Below are 17,114 nucleotides of genomic sequence, written 5' to 3' on the forward strand. Positions count from 1 at the left end.
AAAAATTATGAAAATACTTTAATATATTGTTGTTATGTATATATAGTTGTTCATGTATTGTTTAAGATTTGACTAAGAAGTTTTAAAAGGCAATTTAACAAAAACGGTAAGAGATAGATTTTAAGTGAAACAGTGATTTTTCGTTATTAGTTCTAGCCGTTCATAATAAGAAACTTTTGAATCTCTCATTGTAATTGTTTAAATTTGAAGTTATTTTAAACAGGGTGGCCACTGATTTTTTATAAATTTCTTCATGGTTTCCTAATTTTATTTTCTTAACTTGAAGCATGAGTTTTGTTGTCCCTTCAGATTCAGAGAAGAATTAAAAGGGAAATTTTTTTTAAATGACTGGAAAGTGTAGTATAACATCAAATATTTTTTTTATAAAAAATGAAACCCTGAACAATATATATATATATAATATTATTTAGCTTAAAAAAAGCATTGATTCAAAGTATCTAACAAAAATGTTCTTTACCAAATTTCAAAAACCAATAAACTATATAAGATATATTGATGACATTTTTGTATCTTACAATGATAATTACGACATTGAGGAATTATTTAGCAAAATTTCAAATTTACACCTCAAATTTAAAGTTTACTATTGAAAAAGAAAAAGATAATTGCTTACCTTTCTTGGATGTCCATTAATTGTGTACATCTACTGAGTTGTTTACTAATATTTATAGAAAACCAACATTTGCTGGCCAATAATATATTCCTTTTCAGTCTTTTGTCCTTTATCCCAAAGAATTTGCTTAATTTCCTGTTTAGTATTCAGAGCACACAAGATTTTTTCAAAGAAGTTTTTTAAGGAAAAATTAGATAAAATTAAAAGTATTTTTGGAGCTCTTGGATATCTGTCATATATTATCAGAAAAGCAATTAACAATACAACTTCCTAATTAGAAAGACATGTTAAGGCCATAGGGGGGGGGTCCACTTTGTTTTTTACAACTTGATCTTATTTTGTAGAATTTAATCTGAGCTAACAGACACTTTTAACCGCTTAAAAAAACTCAAAGTAACTTTTGAGATATAAGCGATCAAAGAAAGGGCGTTCAATAGGTTCCTTATGGAAGGCAAAAACTAAAAATGCAAAAAAGACTATTTCACTAAAAATCTATCTCCTCCTTCATTTTTTGAGTAATCTTTCTCAAATTTTTACAGAATGTGTATCATTAAACTTTAAAGAGATCTATTGTAGGATTTTTTTTAATTTTGAGTAAAAAAAATTATTGTCAAAAAACTACCCTTTCTTTTAGTTTTTTTGGATAAAATTTTTATTTTTCAAAATTTCAAAAATTCCAACATTCAGATTCTTCAAAATATTAAAAGGAACATTTCCTGAAAATTTGAAGTCTCTAGGTCAAAAAATGAAGGAGGAGATAGGTTTTTAGTGAATTTTAAAATTTCCAAGAAAATTGACCCCAAAAAATTTGCGGTCCGTCCATATGTTTATATTGGAAAATTTTTACAAAAAGTTAAATATCTCAAAAGTTTATTGATATTTTCGAATTCTTTAAAAACTGGCTTGTAGTTTGTACTTTAAGCTTTCATATAAAAGCCAAAGTTAATTTTAGTAAAAAAAATGTTGGACCCCCCCTATGGCCTTAATCTTGGACCAAGTAAATGCCCTATATATTTAAAACTACATATTTAGGTAAAGAAGCAACTACTATTGAAAAGAATGTCAAAAACACAGTCAACTCTACTTATAGATCTGTACAGCTAAGAATTAGTCATTTCACAAGAAAACCCTTAAATGGAATTTTTAAAGACTTAACTTCCAATCTTCAAAAAAGTAAAATAATTTATAAGTTCAAATGCCTTTGTGATAGTTTGTATATTGGCAGAACATCCCAAAGATTCCATATCAGAAGAGACCATCATGTTTCAAAATTGCTCAGAAGTTGGATGGACACTGATTTGAAAAAACCATCTAAAACTTAAAAAACCATTCTGATTGTCCAAAGAGTTAAAGTAATAGTAATTTTTCAATTATAAGTTAAGCATGTAATGATTATCATCTAAGTGTTTTAGAATGTTTATTTATAAAAACATTTAAATCTAGTTTGTGCAAGCAACAATACAGTTACAAATTTAATCTTTATAAGTTGTTATAATTTTCGTTTGTCCCTTATTTTATTATATTAATTGTTTGTTTTGTTATTATATTTATACGTTTGCTTATCTTAGTTAAACTAATAATTGATTAATCTGTAATCATGATTATAAACTCCTATCTCCTATTAACTATGCTAAATTATGCTAATTGGTGTTAATTGAATTTTTTCTGATGAAACTTCTAAGTGTTGATTTACTCAAAATTTGTTTTTAAAATTAGTTGCTAACAAAAGTAATTGATAAGTGTTAGCTGAAATCAATTTTACTTGTTTGTTTAAATAAAAATGTCTTATATTTCTGTTTAATAGAGGATTTAAAAGTCCAAGATGACTCAAATGTCACTCAAAACAATTTTTAGTCACTCTAGATAGTTTTTGACTTTAAAAGTGGCAATCCTAGTTTTGTTCTAAATTGAAAACTTTTTTTTTTAATTTATATTGAAATACAAAATTCAATTCTTATTATGTAAATAAGTAAATAAACATTTTTGAACGTATTTAAAATTCTAGCTATCATTTATTTATAGTATTATTTGATTTTAATATATTTTTATACAAGTTTTAGTAAAATAAAAAAAGGTAGCAGTTTTACTTGAAATTTGAAACATATTGAAAAAAGTCTGAAATTAAAAAAAAAGGAAATGACAGGAATTTAAAAATTAATTGTATGTTAAGTAATGAATTTCAAGCTGGTTAATATTAAACATGTATTATATTATTCAGGGTTTTGTTTATTATAAAAAACATTTGATGTTCTACTACACTTTCCAGTCATTTTACAATTTTTCCTTTTTAATTCTTCTCTGAAGGGACAACAAAACTCATGCTTCAAGTTAAGAAAATAAAATTAGGAAACCATGAAGAAATTTATAAAAAATCAGTGGCCACCCTGTTCAAACTAACTTCAAATTTAAACAATTACAATGAAAGATTCAAAAGTTTCTTATTATGAACGGCTAGAACTAATAAAGAAAAATCACTGCTTCACTTGAAATCTATCTCTTACCGTTTTTGTTAAATTGCTTTTTCAAATTTCTTAGTCAAATCTTAAATAAGTAATTTCAACTTACATGAACAACTTATACATAACAACAATATATTACAGCATTTTTATAATTTTTAAGCCTAATCTTAAATAATATATGAACAACTTTTTGAAAGCTTTTTTATAACTTTTATACTTAATATTTTTTATCAAAAAAAAATTTCAAATAATTTTTAATTAATTTTCATTCTACAATTTTTTTTTTTACTTTAAAGAGTGATAACCCTGTTTGAACTAAGCTGATTACAAACTAATAACATCATTAGTTTATTTCTTTTACTAAAAAACTATTTTTATTAATAATTATCACTTCTAACTGTTTTCAGTTACTAAGAGTAAGATAAAAAGGTTTCTTATAAGTTTTTAAATACTTTCTAAATAATTATAGTTAGTACTCTTTCAGATAATATTAAATTGAAGTTATGTTATTAATTAGCTTTTTAAAATATAGATTTTTTGAACTACTATTTACAACTAGAAAAGTGTTAGAAGTTTTTAAAACTAACACTTGATTACTTATCTGTATAAAACCTTTATAACAAAATAAAATGTATCAGAAAATAAATTCTGTTATACTAATGTTTTGACTGAATATCTAAATTCTAACACAAATATGAGTAGAAAATAAAAATATGTGTAATTAAAATTTTAAAAAGCTTGAAGGTTTCTTTTTTCTTTTTATATGTTTGCCAATATGTTTAGTTAGAATGTTTGTTGCACAATTTATCTCAATTATTCTACATCAAATATAGTTATCAAGTTTTGTTATGATCCTTAACTTTGACACTGACACTTGTAGAAATATATAATTAGTTTTTGCATTTTAAAACATAAAAAATCTGCAACTTGAAAACATAAGCAAGATAAAGCAAAAATAAATACTTGATACTTATTGAACAAAAATAAACACTTGATACTTATTGAAAAAATACTTAAATTTGAATTATTGTTAATTGTATAGTTATAAAATTTAGCTTAAATAATAAATAATATGATATACAACAAGGAAAAACCAGTTTAGAGTTTTGGTTTTATAAAACATTTTAAAAAAGCTTTAAAATATATTTTTAGTTACCTTATACTTTTTAAAACATTTTTTTACCTTTACTTATACTTTTACTAAAAGGACAAAAAAACTTGTTTTAAAGAAAAAAATCAGAAAACATAGAATAACTTTAGAAAAAATCAGCAGCAACTTTGTTATTGTGTACATCTACAAATTAAGATCTGTCATAAATAACTAAATGATCATCTGAGTTAAAAAGATAAATGTTTTATTAAAACTTGGTATGCAGTGCTTATCCCGTTGTCTCAATGTAGAGCAAGTTATTTCTTTTGACAGTTGTTTAATGTAACCACTTCTTTTTCATTGTTTTACAAATCAGGTTACTAAGATTAACTCTGACTAGTTTGAAGTTTTTGAAATACTTTGGTCCACTCAGGTTATTTTGAACTTTTTAAATAAACTCCAGCTGAATCATGCTTATTTGAAGTTTTTCAAACCTTGGGCTAGTTTTGATACTTTTATAGTTTACTTGCTAGTTTTTATGACTTCAATTTTTTAGATTGTGTTTTTTTGCAGCCATTAATATATATCACTTTAATATTATCATGAAATTTTTTTATTCAAGCTTTACTTACAATATTTTTTCAGTTTGTGGCCAATTTAATTTTTTTTTTCTATTTTCTTATAAGTTCAGGCTGGCTTTTTTGCTTCAAAGACAGGGTTACCACTTTACCTGGAAACCTGGAAAAACCTTGAAAAACCTAGAATTTAAAAATTTAGGCAAAAAAACCTGGAAGTTTAAAATTTTCACATGTTCAATTGTAAAATTTCAATTTGACTCAAACAATTTTTCATATAAATATTTTTTTTTGTCTTCATTAAAATTTTTTTATTAAAAAACATATTTAAAGTAGCTTTACAGTATCTTTTGATTTTTATACTATTTAATACAGTTTCTTACCTTTTACTTAACTCTAAACTATAGACCCAAAAATGTGTACTTTTAAAAACCTGGAAGAAATTTGAAAAACCTGGAAAATTTTTGAAAAAATTTATCATCAATTGATATTTACTAAATTAGTTATGACAACTTAAAAAATAATTGTTCATTCATAACATTCAATAATATAAATTTTAAATAGTATTTTTTTTAGACAACTAGATAAATAAAATGGCAACTCCAGTCAACGTTTCTCCATTGATCAGAGTTAGTTATTTGTTTATATTTGATTATTTTATTGAGAATTGAACCTGACAGCTTTATAAAAATTGATGAAGTGCATTTCAAAATTTTAAGTTAAATGAGTTGATAAAATTAACTTTTAATCTTAAAAAACATACAAGTATATTTTAAAAGTTATTCATTAATCTTAGCACTTTAGAAACAATCAAGCTGTCACATACCTTTTTTAGATTTATTTAAGCACTGACGAGGTCTCTGACCAAAACTTTGTTTTTAAAGTAAATTTCTGAAAGAATAAATTCATTATTTATCCTCCAGTAGTTGAGATCACTCTATTTGTTTTCTTAAGACCAAAACTTATAATGACTACTTTAAGTTTGAATTGCCAAAGTATACATAGTTGAGGCTGGAAATTGTTGAAGGTATCCTATGGGATGAGAAAACTTAAATGTGAATTTAAAATATTATTAAAAATATATCTCCTCCTAAGCTTTTTGAGATAGATACCTCTAATTTTCAGGAAATATTTCTTTCATAGACATTTTTATGAATTGAGTGTTAAAGTTTAAAAAGAAAAATAAAAACTAACAAGTTTAAGGGCATAGGGGGGGTCCGACATATTTTTTTACTAAAAATAACATTGGATCTTATATGAAAGCTAAAGGTAGAAACTACAAGCCAGTTTTTACAGAATTAAAAAATATTATTTAACTTTTGAGATATTGTGCATTTTATAAAAAGTTTCCAATACAAACGAATGGACTGCAAACTTTTTGGGGATTTTCTCGGAAATTTAAAAAATTATTAAAAACCTATCTCCTCCTTCATTTTTTGTGCTAGAGACCTCAAACTTTCAGGAAACTTTCCTTTTGTAATTTAGAAGTCTTTGAATTTTGGAATTTTGAAAATATTAAAAAATAAAAATTATAGATAAAAAAAACAAAAAAATAGGTGGATTTTTTTAATAAAAATTTTATTTTTCAAAATTAAAAAAAATCTTGCATTCAATCTCTTTAAAATTTAATAATACACTTTCTGTGAAAATTTGAAGAAGATTGCTTAAAAAATGAAGGAGGAGATAGGTTTTTAGTAAAATATTTTTTTTTTGCATTTTTAGTTTGCGCCTTCCATTAGGAACCTATAAAGGTCACCAACTTTGATTGCTCATATCTCAAAAAATACTTTAAATTTTTTCAAGCGGTTGAAAATGTCTGATAGCTCAGATAAAACTCAATAAAATAAGATCAACTTGTAAAAATCAAGGTGGACCCCCCTATTCCCTTACTGATCAAAACTTTCAATATTTTTTCTAATTTTGTAAATTAGATTATAATAAAAGTAAATATATTAAAGAATTATCTGTGAAGTTTGAAGAAAATCTATTTAAAACTGTACAAGGTATATTACATTGAAGTCATCTTGTTTTTTATAGACTGCACCTCTAACAAGGAACCTATTTAATTCCCAACTTTGTTCCTAACGTCTGAAAACTAAAAAGTATTTTACTTTTAAACTGTCAAAAAAGCTTGATAGCTTTGATAAAACTGAAATAAATAAATCCTTCATCTTAAAAATGCTTTGCGGACTTTATTCCATATATTTCTTATGTGTATAGTTTGTTTCAACTACTAAATTGTTTAGAGAGTGAAGTTTGCTAATATATTTAGTTGTTTTGACAAAATGTATTATGATCTGCAATGTCTATGTATTATAATTAAAAATTAAAAATTTTACAGACTGCAAGGTGGGCTCTCCTTGGAATGGGAATGTTGTATGGATACAAACATAAAGGTATTTATAAAATTGTTATTTATTAATGTACGGATACAAACATAAAGGTATTTATAAAATTGTTATTTATTAATTTATTAATGTACGGATACAAACATAAAGGTATTTATAAAATTGTTATTTATTAATTTCTTAATGTTCGGATACAAACATAAAGGTATTTATAAAGTTGTTATTCATTAATTTATTAATGTACAAATACAAAAATAAAGGTATTTATAAAATTTCTATTAATTTATTTAATGTACAGGTACGAATATTAAGGTATAAAAATTATTTTTACTTATTAATTTATTTATTTGTTATACGGATCAAACATAGAGGTATTTAAACAATTTTTATTTATTTATTGTTCAGATACAAAGTATTTTAATAATTGTTATTTATTTATTGTACGAATATAAACATAAAAGTGTTTAAATAATATAGTTTATATAATTAAATTAATTTATAATCTATTGTTCTGATACAAACTTGAAAATATTCAGATACATATTTTTTGCATTTTAAAAAGTGAATTAATTCAAGGCTATAGGGGGGGGGGGTGGTAAGCCATGTTTTTTACAAGTTGATCCTACTTTATAGAGTTGTTTCTAGGCTTAAAGATGTTTATTATCGTTTAAAAAAATTCAAATTATTTTTTGAGATATGGCCAGTCAAAGTGGGGGTGCATAATAGGTTTCCTATGGGAAGGGAAAACTAAAATAGCAAAAAGAAGACTATTTTATTTAAAATTTATCTCCTCCTACAACTTTCAAGCAATCTATTCAAATTTTTACAGTCTAATCTTTATACAATAACAAAAAAACTTTACTTTGGACTCATAAGAAATTTTTGTAAAAATATTTTTCTTGAAAAAAAAAAGACTTTTTTTTTTAATTTTTTACATAAACTTTTTATTTTTTAAAATTATTAAAATTCATAAATAATGTTTTTTTTCTTTTAATATACTGAAAATTTAAAGAAGATTGCTTGAAAAATGAAGGAGGAAATAGTTTTTTAGTGATTTTTAAAATTTCCAAGAAAGTTGACCCCAAAAAATTTATGGTCCATACGTTTGTATTGGAAACTTTTTACAAAAAATAAAATATCTCAAAACTAAAAACGATATTTTTGAATTTTATAAAAACTAGCTTGTAGTTTGTACTTAAAGCTTTCATATAATAGCTAAAGTTAATTTTTGTAGAAAAAGTTGTTTTTACCCCACTATGGCCTTAATATAAATATTATTAACAAGGTATTGAAATGTACAATTTATGTAATTTAGAATATGTTTTAGTATTACAAACATAAAGGTATTAGTTTTTTTTAATAATTTTCTTTAAGGGTATAGGGAAAATCTCAAAAGTTTAATGATATTTTTGAATTCTATAAAAACTGGCTTCTAGTTTGTGCTTGAAGCTTTCATATAATAGCTAAAGTTAATTTTTGTACAAAGAGTTGTTTTAACCCGCCTATGGCCCTAAAATAATTATTTACAAGGTATTCAAATGTACAATTTATGTAATTTAAACTTTTTTTTTTACAAAAAATAAGATTGGCTTTTATATGAAAGCTTAAAGAATAAACTACAAGCCAGATTATATAGAATAAAAAAAATTTGGTTTGTTTTTGAGATAAAGACGTTAAAAAGTTTCTAACCAAATGAATGGACCGCAGTTTTTTTATTGTCAATTTTCTCAGAAGTTTAAAAACTCACTAAAAATTATCTTCTCCTTTATTTTTCGAGCTACAGACCTCAAGTTTTCAGGAAATATTGCTTTTATAATTTTAAATACTTTCAATGTTGCAGTTTTAAAAGTAGTCAAAATAGAAATTTAAATGAAAAAAATATAATAAAAAAAGATGTTTTTTTTTTTCAATTTCTAAAAAGATTTTAAAACTAAAAAAATCTTTTTAGAAATTGATTTAAATATTAGTTGTGGACTTACTATGAATATTTGAAAAATATTGGTTAAAAAATAAAGAAAAAGACAGATTTTTAGTCAATATTTTTTTTGGTTTTTAGTTTGCTTCTTCCATAAGGAACCTATTGAGGTCATCGCTTATATCTCAAAAGTTACTATGAATTTTGTTGAGCGGTTAAAAATTTATGATAAATGAGATTAACAAAATAAGATCAAATTGTAAAATCAAGGTGGACCCCTATTCCCTTGATTAAATGTATATTTGAATTTTAGATGCATACTTTAATTAAAACTGAGAAGTAAATAACAAATTGAATGTATATAGATTATTAAAACATTAAAAAATTAATTTTACAAATTTTTGATAAATAAACTCATAATTTTTCTCTTTTGATACAAGTCGAGATCTTTGATTGTTACAATTGAGTTAAATTAAAAGTATACAATATATTTTTATTTATTTTAATTTTAAACAGACACTGTTGCAAAATGGAGAGCCGAAGAGAGAATAGTTGAAAAAGAAATGAAAGAAAAATATCTGCTCGACAAAGAAGCCGCCAAAGTTGCAGGTAAAATTTTATTTGTTTTAAGGGCATAGGGAGGTTTTATGAATATGGTAGTTGAAATTGTTTACCTAAAAACAATAAGTTCTAAACTGCATTTATAAATGTAAGCTAAACATAATTAAATTTTACATTTAGGTCTTTAGGCTAAAAGTTCTAATGTAATTAAATTAAACCGTGTAAAAATATAAACTTAATTTTTTTTTTTATTTTGCATGGCTGTAAATAAAGAGAGTAGCTGTAAAGTTTGCACGAGCAGACAATTTTGCACGGGTAGAACTTTTTATATATATTTTTTTACTAGTTATAATTTTTTTTACTATCACTGTTACCCCTAACCCTTACCCTCGACCGGTAGCTTTTTTTAAATGATAATTTTTGTTAGTTGCTGTTTATTTTTACTATCATTGTTACCCCTCACCCTCTGTCAGTAACTTTTTTTTTGGTTTTTTATTAATTTATCTTATATTTATTTTTTGTTTTTTTATTTATTTTTGTTTTTACTTTCGTCGAAATTTGACATTTGGTGCAATTTTGTCTTCGTGCAGTTTTGACCCATTCTCATAAAGTATATTTGAAAATTTGAATTAATTTTGATTAATTTTTTTTATTATTGTCTTTCCTGGCTTTATAATTGTAATATGTTTAAATTTTATATAACTTTTTAGTACTGGTCTATATATTTTTCTGTATAAAATTAAGTAAATTTTTATTGTGTTTCCTAGTTTTATAATGTTTTTCTTTGTCTAAAATATATGTTGTCTAATTTATTAGTTGAGAAAATTAGTTTAAAAGTTTTGTAAGACTTATATCTTTTTTTAAATCAAGTTGACAGTATCTACTTACACACAAACTTAGGTTTTACTACTAGTGTAAACACCTTGAAATATAAAATAAAACCATATTATATAGTGCACACTTATGTATTGCACACTAGACTTTCATTTCTAATCATCTACAATATTTTATTTTTAACGAAATATATTACTTTTCTAGTTTTAAATATCTCATAAAATACCATTTTGTCGTAATATTAAATATTTTGGAAAATATTTAATATTAATTTTCAGTATAACAGAATAGAAAATATTATATTTATTTAAAAATATATATATACATTAACAAAGCAAATATTTGTTGTAAAAAGTAAATAAAAATCTAGTTATTTAATTATTAGAAACCGTATTTACTACATTTTTACAAATATACTTTATATAATAAATATAAGGTATTGATATGAATTTTAAAATAATCTTCTACAACAGAGGTCGGCAGTCTTTTAAAAATCGCTTGCTATTTTTACACTACAAGTTGATCCAGGCCGCAGTTTAAAACAATTGTAGTAATCGATATTGAAATGTTATTTTTAATCAAAACTGTAATAAAATTAGCAATACTAGCGCACTAGCAATTACTAGTTATCGAAAACGAAGTTTATTCACTACAAAAACTTTATTTTTATTCATTTAAAAACTTCGGACCGCAATTTTCCGGCCCCTGGAATGAAATTTTCACAACTTTTGTTTTAGAACATAAAAGAAAATTTTTAGCTTTGTGACTTAACAACCCCAGGGTTGCCACACAATCAGGAAAACTCAAGGGAATTTTCAAACTGTAGAAAATCTCAGTTAAACTCTGGGAATTTGGATTTTTTTTTAAACTCTAGGAAACTCAGGGCAGTTTTGTTTTTTATCTGAAATCTTCAGAGAAGTTTTAAGATTTAAAAAAAGTGTCAGGGAAATTTTTTTTTTAGATCTAGAATAAGATTTAGCTACTCCAGTTTTCATATTTTCTTCAAAAAATTAGTTTTGTTTATTTTAAAGTGCTTATTTAGAAATTTTTTAGCCTTGCGGCTAGTTCTTCAATATTTTTAGATTTAACATTGTAATTTTTTTTTTAAGTTTTAAATTTATAACTATCATGACTAAAGTTCAACAAAAACAAAAACTTAAGAGGTATAAAAGTTGTGGTAAATTATGCATTTAAAAGTTCTGATAAACTTTTTATTTTTAGTTACTTATATAGTTAAATAAAACTATATAGTACTATAAGTCCTTATTTCTTAAATACAGTTATTTGTTAATTGTTTACAACTACTTGTTTTCAGTATAAAAAAGTAATTAAAATGTGAATTTTTTAAACTATTTTCTTTAATGTATAAATTTAACTAACATGTTAATACAAAATAGTGCACAAATTTGTTTTTTCAATCTTAATTGATTTAACATTGATTTTTAGTAAGCATCTAATGCAGAAGCTTACACTTACAACCTTCCTTTTATTATTAAAGAAAAATGAGCATGAGGCATTAGCAATTTGCGCCAGAAGCAACAAATATTTTTGAGGATTCTGAAAAAACTCAGGGAAGATTAAGGTTTCTCAGGGAAGTTTCTGGTCACTCAGGGAAGATTTTTGACTCTACAATAGTGGCAACCTACAATAGGAATAATGTGTACAGTAGACTACCGCTTAAGTACGCAAATTGAACCCGACCAAAAAGTGCGTACTTAGCACGGGTAGTGCGTACTTTTTGACGAAATAGTATAATATGAAATTTAGTTGTTTGTTTTCTTTATTACAACTAGCCACCAAATAATTAAGCCAAACAAACAAGTCTTTTTATTTTAAATAACATTTAATACATTATTCTAATTTGTAAATTTTTTTAATAAATTTTAAAATGATTTATTTTTTCTATCAAAAGTTTCTACATAATTAATACATACACTTAATATAGAAAGTCAATGTCAGTCAATGATTTAAAAAAGTATTGAGCTACATTTTGTTTTGTTAGAGGAAAAGTACCAAACTACATTGTGTTTACCAAACATTTTTAAAACATCAATGTATGTACATTAAATTAATTTATGACTTAACTATTTTGTATTTGTAGGGTTTTTTAACTTTGTCATCTATATTTATTTATTTTATAGCATTACAGCTCAAATATCATTATTCTTTTTACTTTTCTGCAACCACTACATAAGTATTTAGTTTATTAACATTTGATAACAGGACTGTCATAATCTCAGGTTACTTTAGACTACTCAGGATTACTCACCCTAGTTTAAAAGTTGTGAAAGTATCAGGCTAACTCAGCAGGTTGGCCATTCTACCTGGAAACATAAAATAATCTGGAAAAACTTGATGATTGAAAATTTAGGCAAAAAAAACTGGAATTTCTTATAAGTTCTAGTATAACATCCTTTACTTTGTCTTTATGGATAAGTGCGTACTTAAGGCGTGATGCGTACCAAAAAAAGTGCGTACTTAAGTGGTAGTATACTGTATATTGTTTGTGACAGTTTGTGCTTGTGAAAATTGATAAATGTAATTAATGACTTGAACTTTGATTTTAATTAAATTCAACAGCCAACATTGAATTTGCGAAAACTTCGATGTTGTACGGATTTATTAATTTTAATTAAATTCAACAGCCAACATTGAATTTGCGAAAACCTCGATGTTGTACGGATTTATTAATTTTAATTAAATTCAACAGCCAACATTGAATTTGCGAAAACCTCGATGTTGTACGGATTTATTAATTTTAATTAAATTCAACAGCCAACATTGAATTTGCGAAAACCTCGATGTTGTACGGATTTATTAATTTTAATTAAATTCAACAGCCAACATTGAATTTGCGAAAACGTCGATGTTGTACGGATTTATTAATTTTAATTAAATTCAACAGCCAACATTGAATTTGCGAAAACTTCGATGTTGTACGGATTTATTAATTTTAATTAAATTCAACAGCCAACATTGAATTTGCGAAAACCTCGATGTTGTACGGATTTATTAATTTTAATTAAATTCAACAGCCAACATTGAATTTACGAAAACCTCGATGTTGTACGGATTTATTAATTTTAATTAAATTCAACAGCCAACATTGAATTTGCGAAAACCTCCATGTTGTACGGATTTATTAATTTTAATTAAATTCAACAGCCAACATTGAATTTGCGAAAACCTCGATGTTGTACGGATTTATTAATTTTAATTAAATTCAACAGCCAACATTGAATTTGCGAAAACCTCGATGTTGTACGGATTTATTAATTTTAATTAAATTCAACAGCCAACATTGAATTTGCGAAAACTTCGATGTTGTACGGATTTATTAATTTTAATTAAATATTCAACAGCCAACATTGAATTTGCGAAAACCTCGATGTTGTACGGATTTATTAATTTTAATTAAATTCAACAGCCAACATTGAATTTGCGAAAACCTCGATGTTGTACGGATTTATTAATTTTAATTAAATTCAACAGCCAACATTGAATTTGCGAAAACGTCGATGTTGTACGGATTTATTAATTTTAATTAAATTCAACAGCCAACATTGAATTTGCGAAAACCTCGATGTTGTACGGATTTATTAATTTTAATTAAATTCAACAGCCAACATTGAATTTGCGAAAACCTCGATGTTGTACGGATTTATTAATTTTAATTAAATTCAACAGCCAACATTGAATTTGCGAAAACCTCGATGTTGTACGGATTTATTAATTTTAATTAAATTCAACAGCCAACATTGAATTTGCGAAAACCTCGATGTTGTACGGATTTATTAATTTTAATTAAATTCAACAGCCAACATTGAATTTGCGAAAACTTCGATGTTGTACGGATTTATTAATTTTAATTAAATTCAACAGCCAACATTGAATTTGCGAAAACCTCGATGTTGTACGGATTTATTAATTTTAATTAAATTCAACAGCCAACATTGAATTTGCGAAAACCTCGATGTTGTACGGATTTATTAATTTTAATTAAATTCAACAGCCAACATTGAATTTGCGAAAACGTCGATGTTGTACGGATTTATTAATTTTAATTAAATTCAACAGCCAACATTGAATTTGCGAAAACTTCGATGTTGTACGGATTTATTAATTTTAATTAAATTCAACAGCCAACATTGAATTTGCGAAAACCTCGATGTTGTACGGATTTATTAATTTTAATTAAATTCAACAGCCAACATTGAATTTACGAAAACCTCGATGTTGTACGGATTTATTAATTTTAATTAAATTCAACAGCCAACATTGAATTTGCGAAAACCTCGATGTTGTACGGATTTATTAATTTTAATTAAATTCAACAGCCAACATTGAATTTGCGAAAACCTCGATGTTGTACGGATTTATTAATTTTAATTAAATTCAACAGCCAACATTGAATTTGCGAAAACCTCGATGTTGTACGGATTCAGTGAGGAGAACCCCGGAGTTGTGGTCGACGGAAAAGTGGTCAGCCAAGAAGAAGCGGCCAAATTGCAAGCATCCGCAGCAGAATGTGAATAAATATATTTTTCAATTAACGTGTTTTTCGATAAATCTTCTAGTTCAATAAATTAAATTAAAACGTTTCAAGTTGATTACCAAGTAAATAAAGTGTTTAATTTATGTTTCGTGAATAAATTTCACTTTTAATAACACTTATTGCTTAAATTTGCCTTAAATATCTTTCGGGTTGTTTTTAATAAAAAATCAAGTTTTTTCAGTAAAAGTAACTTTTTTTTTAAATACTAACTCTTTAGACGAGTAAGAAATTATAAGAGTAAATAAGTGTATACAACTGAAATTTTTAATTCCCTAGCTGTATGGTTGTAGTCTGCTTTAGCTTATTATTTTATATCTGAAATTATTCTGTTAAATGTTAAAATTTCTCTTAATAACGAGGATTATAATCACTATATACTTACAAATACAGTAGTGGAGCTTATACAGCTTAAGAGTAATGAAATCCAGTATTTTTTTTAGAAAACAAACTTTTAAAAAGCTTTTAATATTTCGAAGTTAATAGAAAATCTAGCTTTTAGCATTAAACAGGGTTGCCACTTAACCTGGAATTTGACAATTTATGCTAAAATAACCTGGAAAAACCTGGAATTTGAGAAATTTTGAAAAAAACCTGGAAATTTGAATAATTTTAACATTTTCAGTTGTAAATTTTGATTTGACACAAAAAATCTATCATATAGTTAAGATTTTTTGTCATCATCAAAAAATTTATTTATTAAAAAACACATTTAAAGTAACTCTACAGTATCTTTTCAATGCTTTTATTCTATTTAACACAGTTTCTTTTATAGAAATTAACTTAAAACTAAAAATAGACCAAAAATGTGTACTTTTAAAAACCTGGAAGAAATTTGGAAAACCTGGAAAAAAATTTGAAAAAATTAGTGGCAACCCTGATTAAAGCTATTAGCAGGGTTCATAAGTGGTAGGCCAAACTTTTTTTTAGCAAAATTCTAGTTTTTCTAAAATATTTTTTCTATAAAAAGTTGAGGTCGAGGATAAGTTTTTTTGATCGGATGATTAAGTTGTGAATTTCCTTAATGCATGAAGTTAGTTTTTTATAGCTTAAATTTTTATAAAAAATCAGTGCCACCAAAATAAAACCTGGAATTTAAAACAATTTGTTCAAGTAAAATGATGAAATTTTGATTAGACAAAAAAATCCCATCATATACAATAGTTGTTTTTTAGTATTTATAATTTTATAAAAAGAATAAGTAGCATTTTAGTGTCCCTATAATATTTATATATCATTTAATACTTACAGTTTTCTTCACCTTATATTTAAATTTATACTAAAACTTACATAAAAGTTTGTTCTTTCAAAAAGTCTGGAAATTATAAAGAAAAACCTTTGATGATAGAAACATTAGTTTTTATCAGTACAAATACCTGAAAGTTTCTAAAAGCTAGTTGGATAACATGTTTTTTTTTCAGTAAATTTTGAACTTATGTTCAATAAGAATTCGGGTTTGTAGGCAATATGTTAGTACAAATGCTTGAAAACTTCTAAAAGTTTGTGAATATTTTTGTTTTTAGTAGATTTAGATAACTTTTTCACACCGGGGTTGCCACATGGTCAGGAAAAGTTCGGAAATATTAAAAAAAAAAAAGACAAAAGTCAGGATAAAATGGGGGTTTTGACAATAAGTCAGTAAATTTGTTAAAAATTAAAAAAAAAAAACAGATTTTGTCAGTTTAAGTTCACAAAATTCCTTATTTTCAAAAGCTTACAAATGTTTAAAATTCTTTCAAGTCAGAAAAAAACTCCAAAACTTTCCTAGAAAACAACAAAACTATTTAATACCAATGCCTTCATCTGGTATGAATTAGTAAAATATCCTTTAGAAAACTTCAAAATTAATCTATTAACATATTTAACAAGTACCCTACTTGAACAAGCAGATTTTGTATGCTTTTTAGTATTGATGATCTGTAGCAAGGACACTTCCATAGTGAAACTGTGATATAAACACAACAGTTTATCTAGCATAATTTTAGAATTAAAGTGTTTTTTGTTTAAGTAAATAATTGAGTTCTTTATAATTAAGCAGTTAGTTGAGTATTTTATGTAACAAACAGATGTGTACAGTTTGTTATTAGTTTAAGGTTTTAATTACAAAAGTTTGTTATTTGTGGTTTTGTTTATTTAGATACATTTA

The 17,114-nt window shown here is 25.0% G+C and overlaps 1 protein-coding gene across 1 annotated transcript; it reads left to right on the forward strand.

Moving 5' to 3' along the window:
* Positions 1-5,320: 5,320 nt before the first annotated feature.
* On the forward strand, positions 5,321-15,016 carry LOC145829759 (uncharacterized). Its single transcript, XM_082937628.1, has 4 exons — positions 5,321-5,387; positions 7,100-7,154; positions 9,538-9,630; positions 14,819-15,016. Exons 1-4 carry the CDS (start codon positions 5,352-5,354, stop codon positions 14,950-14,952), a joined length of 318 nt encoding a protein of 105 aa, XP_082793754.1. The 5' UTR covers positions 5,321-5,351; the 3' UTR covers positions 14,953-15,016.
* Positions 15,017-17,114: the final 2,098 nt, after the last annotated feature.

Source organism: Thalia democratica, chromosome 2 (assembly GCF_965202585.1).
Source record: "Thalia democratica chromosome 2, ktThaDemo2.hap1.1, whole genome shotgun sequence".
Taxonomy (NCBI): Eukaryota; Metazoa; Chordata; class Thaliacea; order Salpida; family Salpidae; genus Thalia; species Thalia democratica.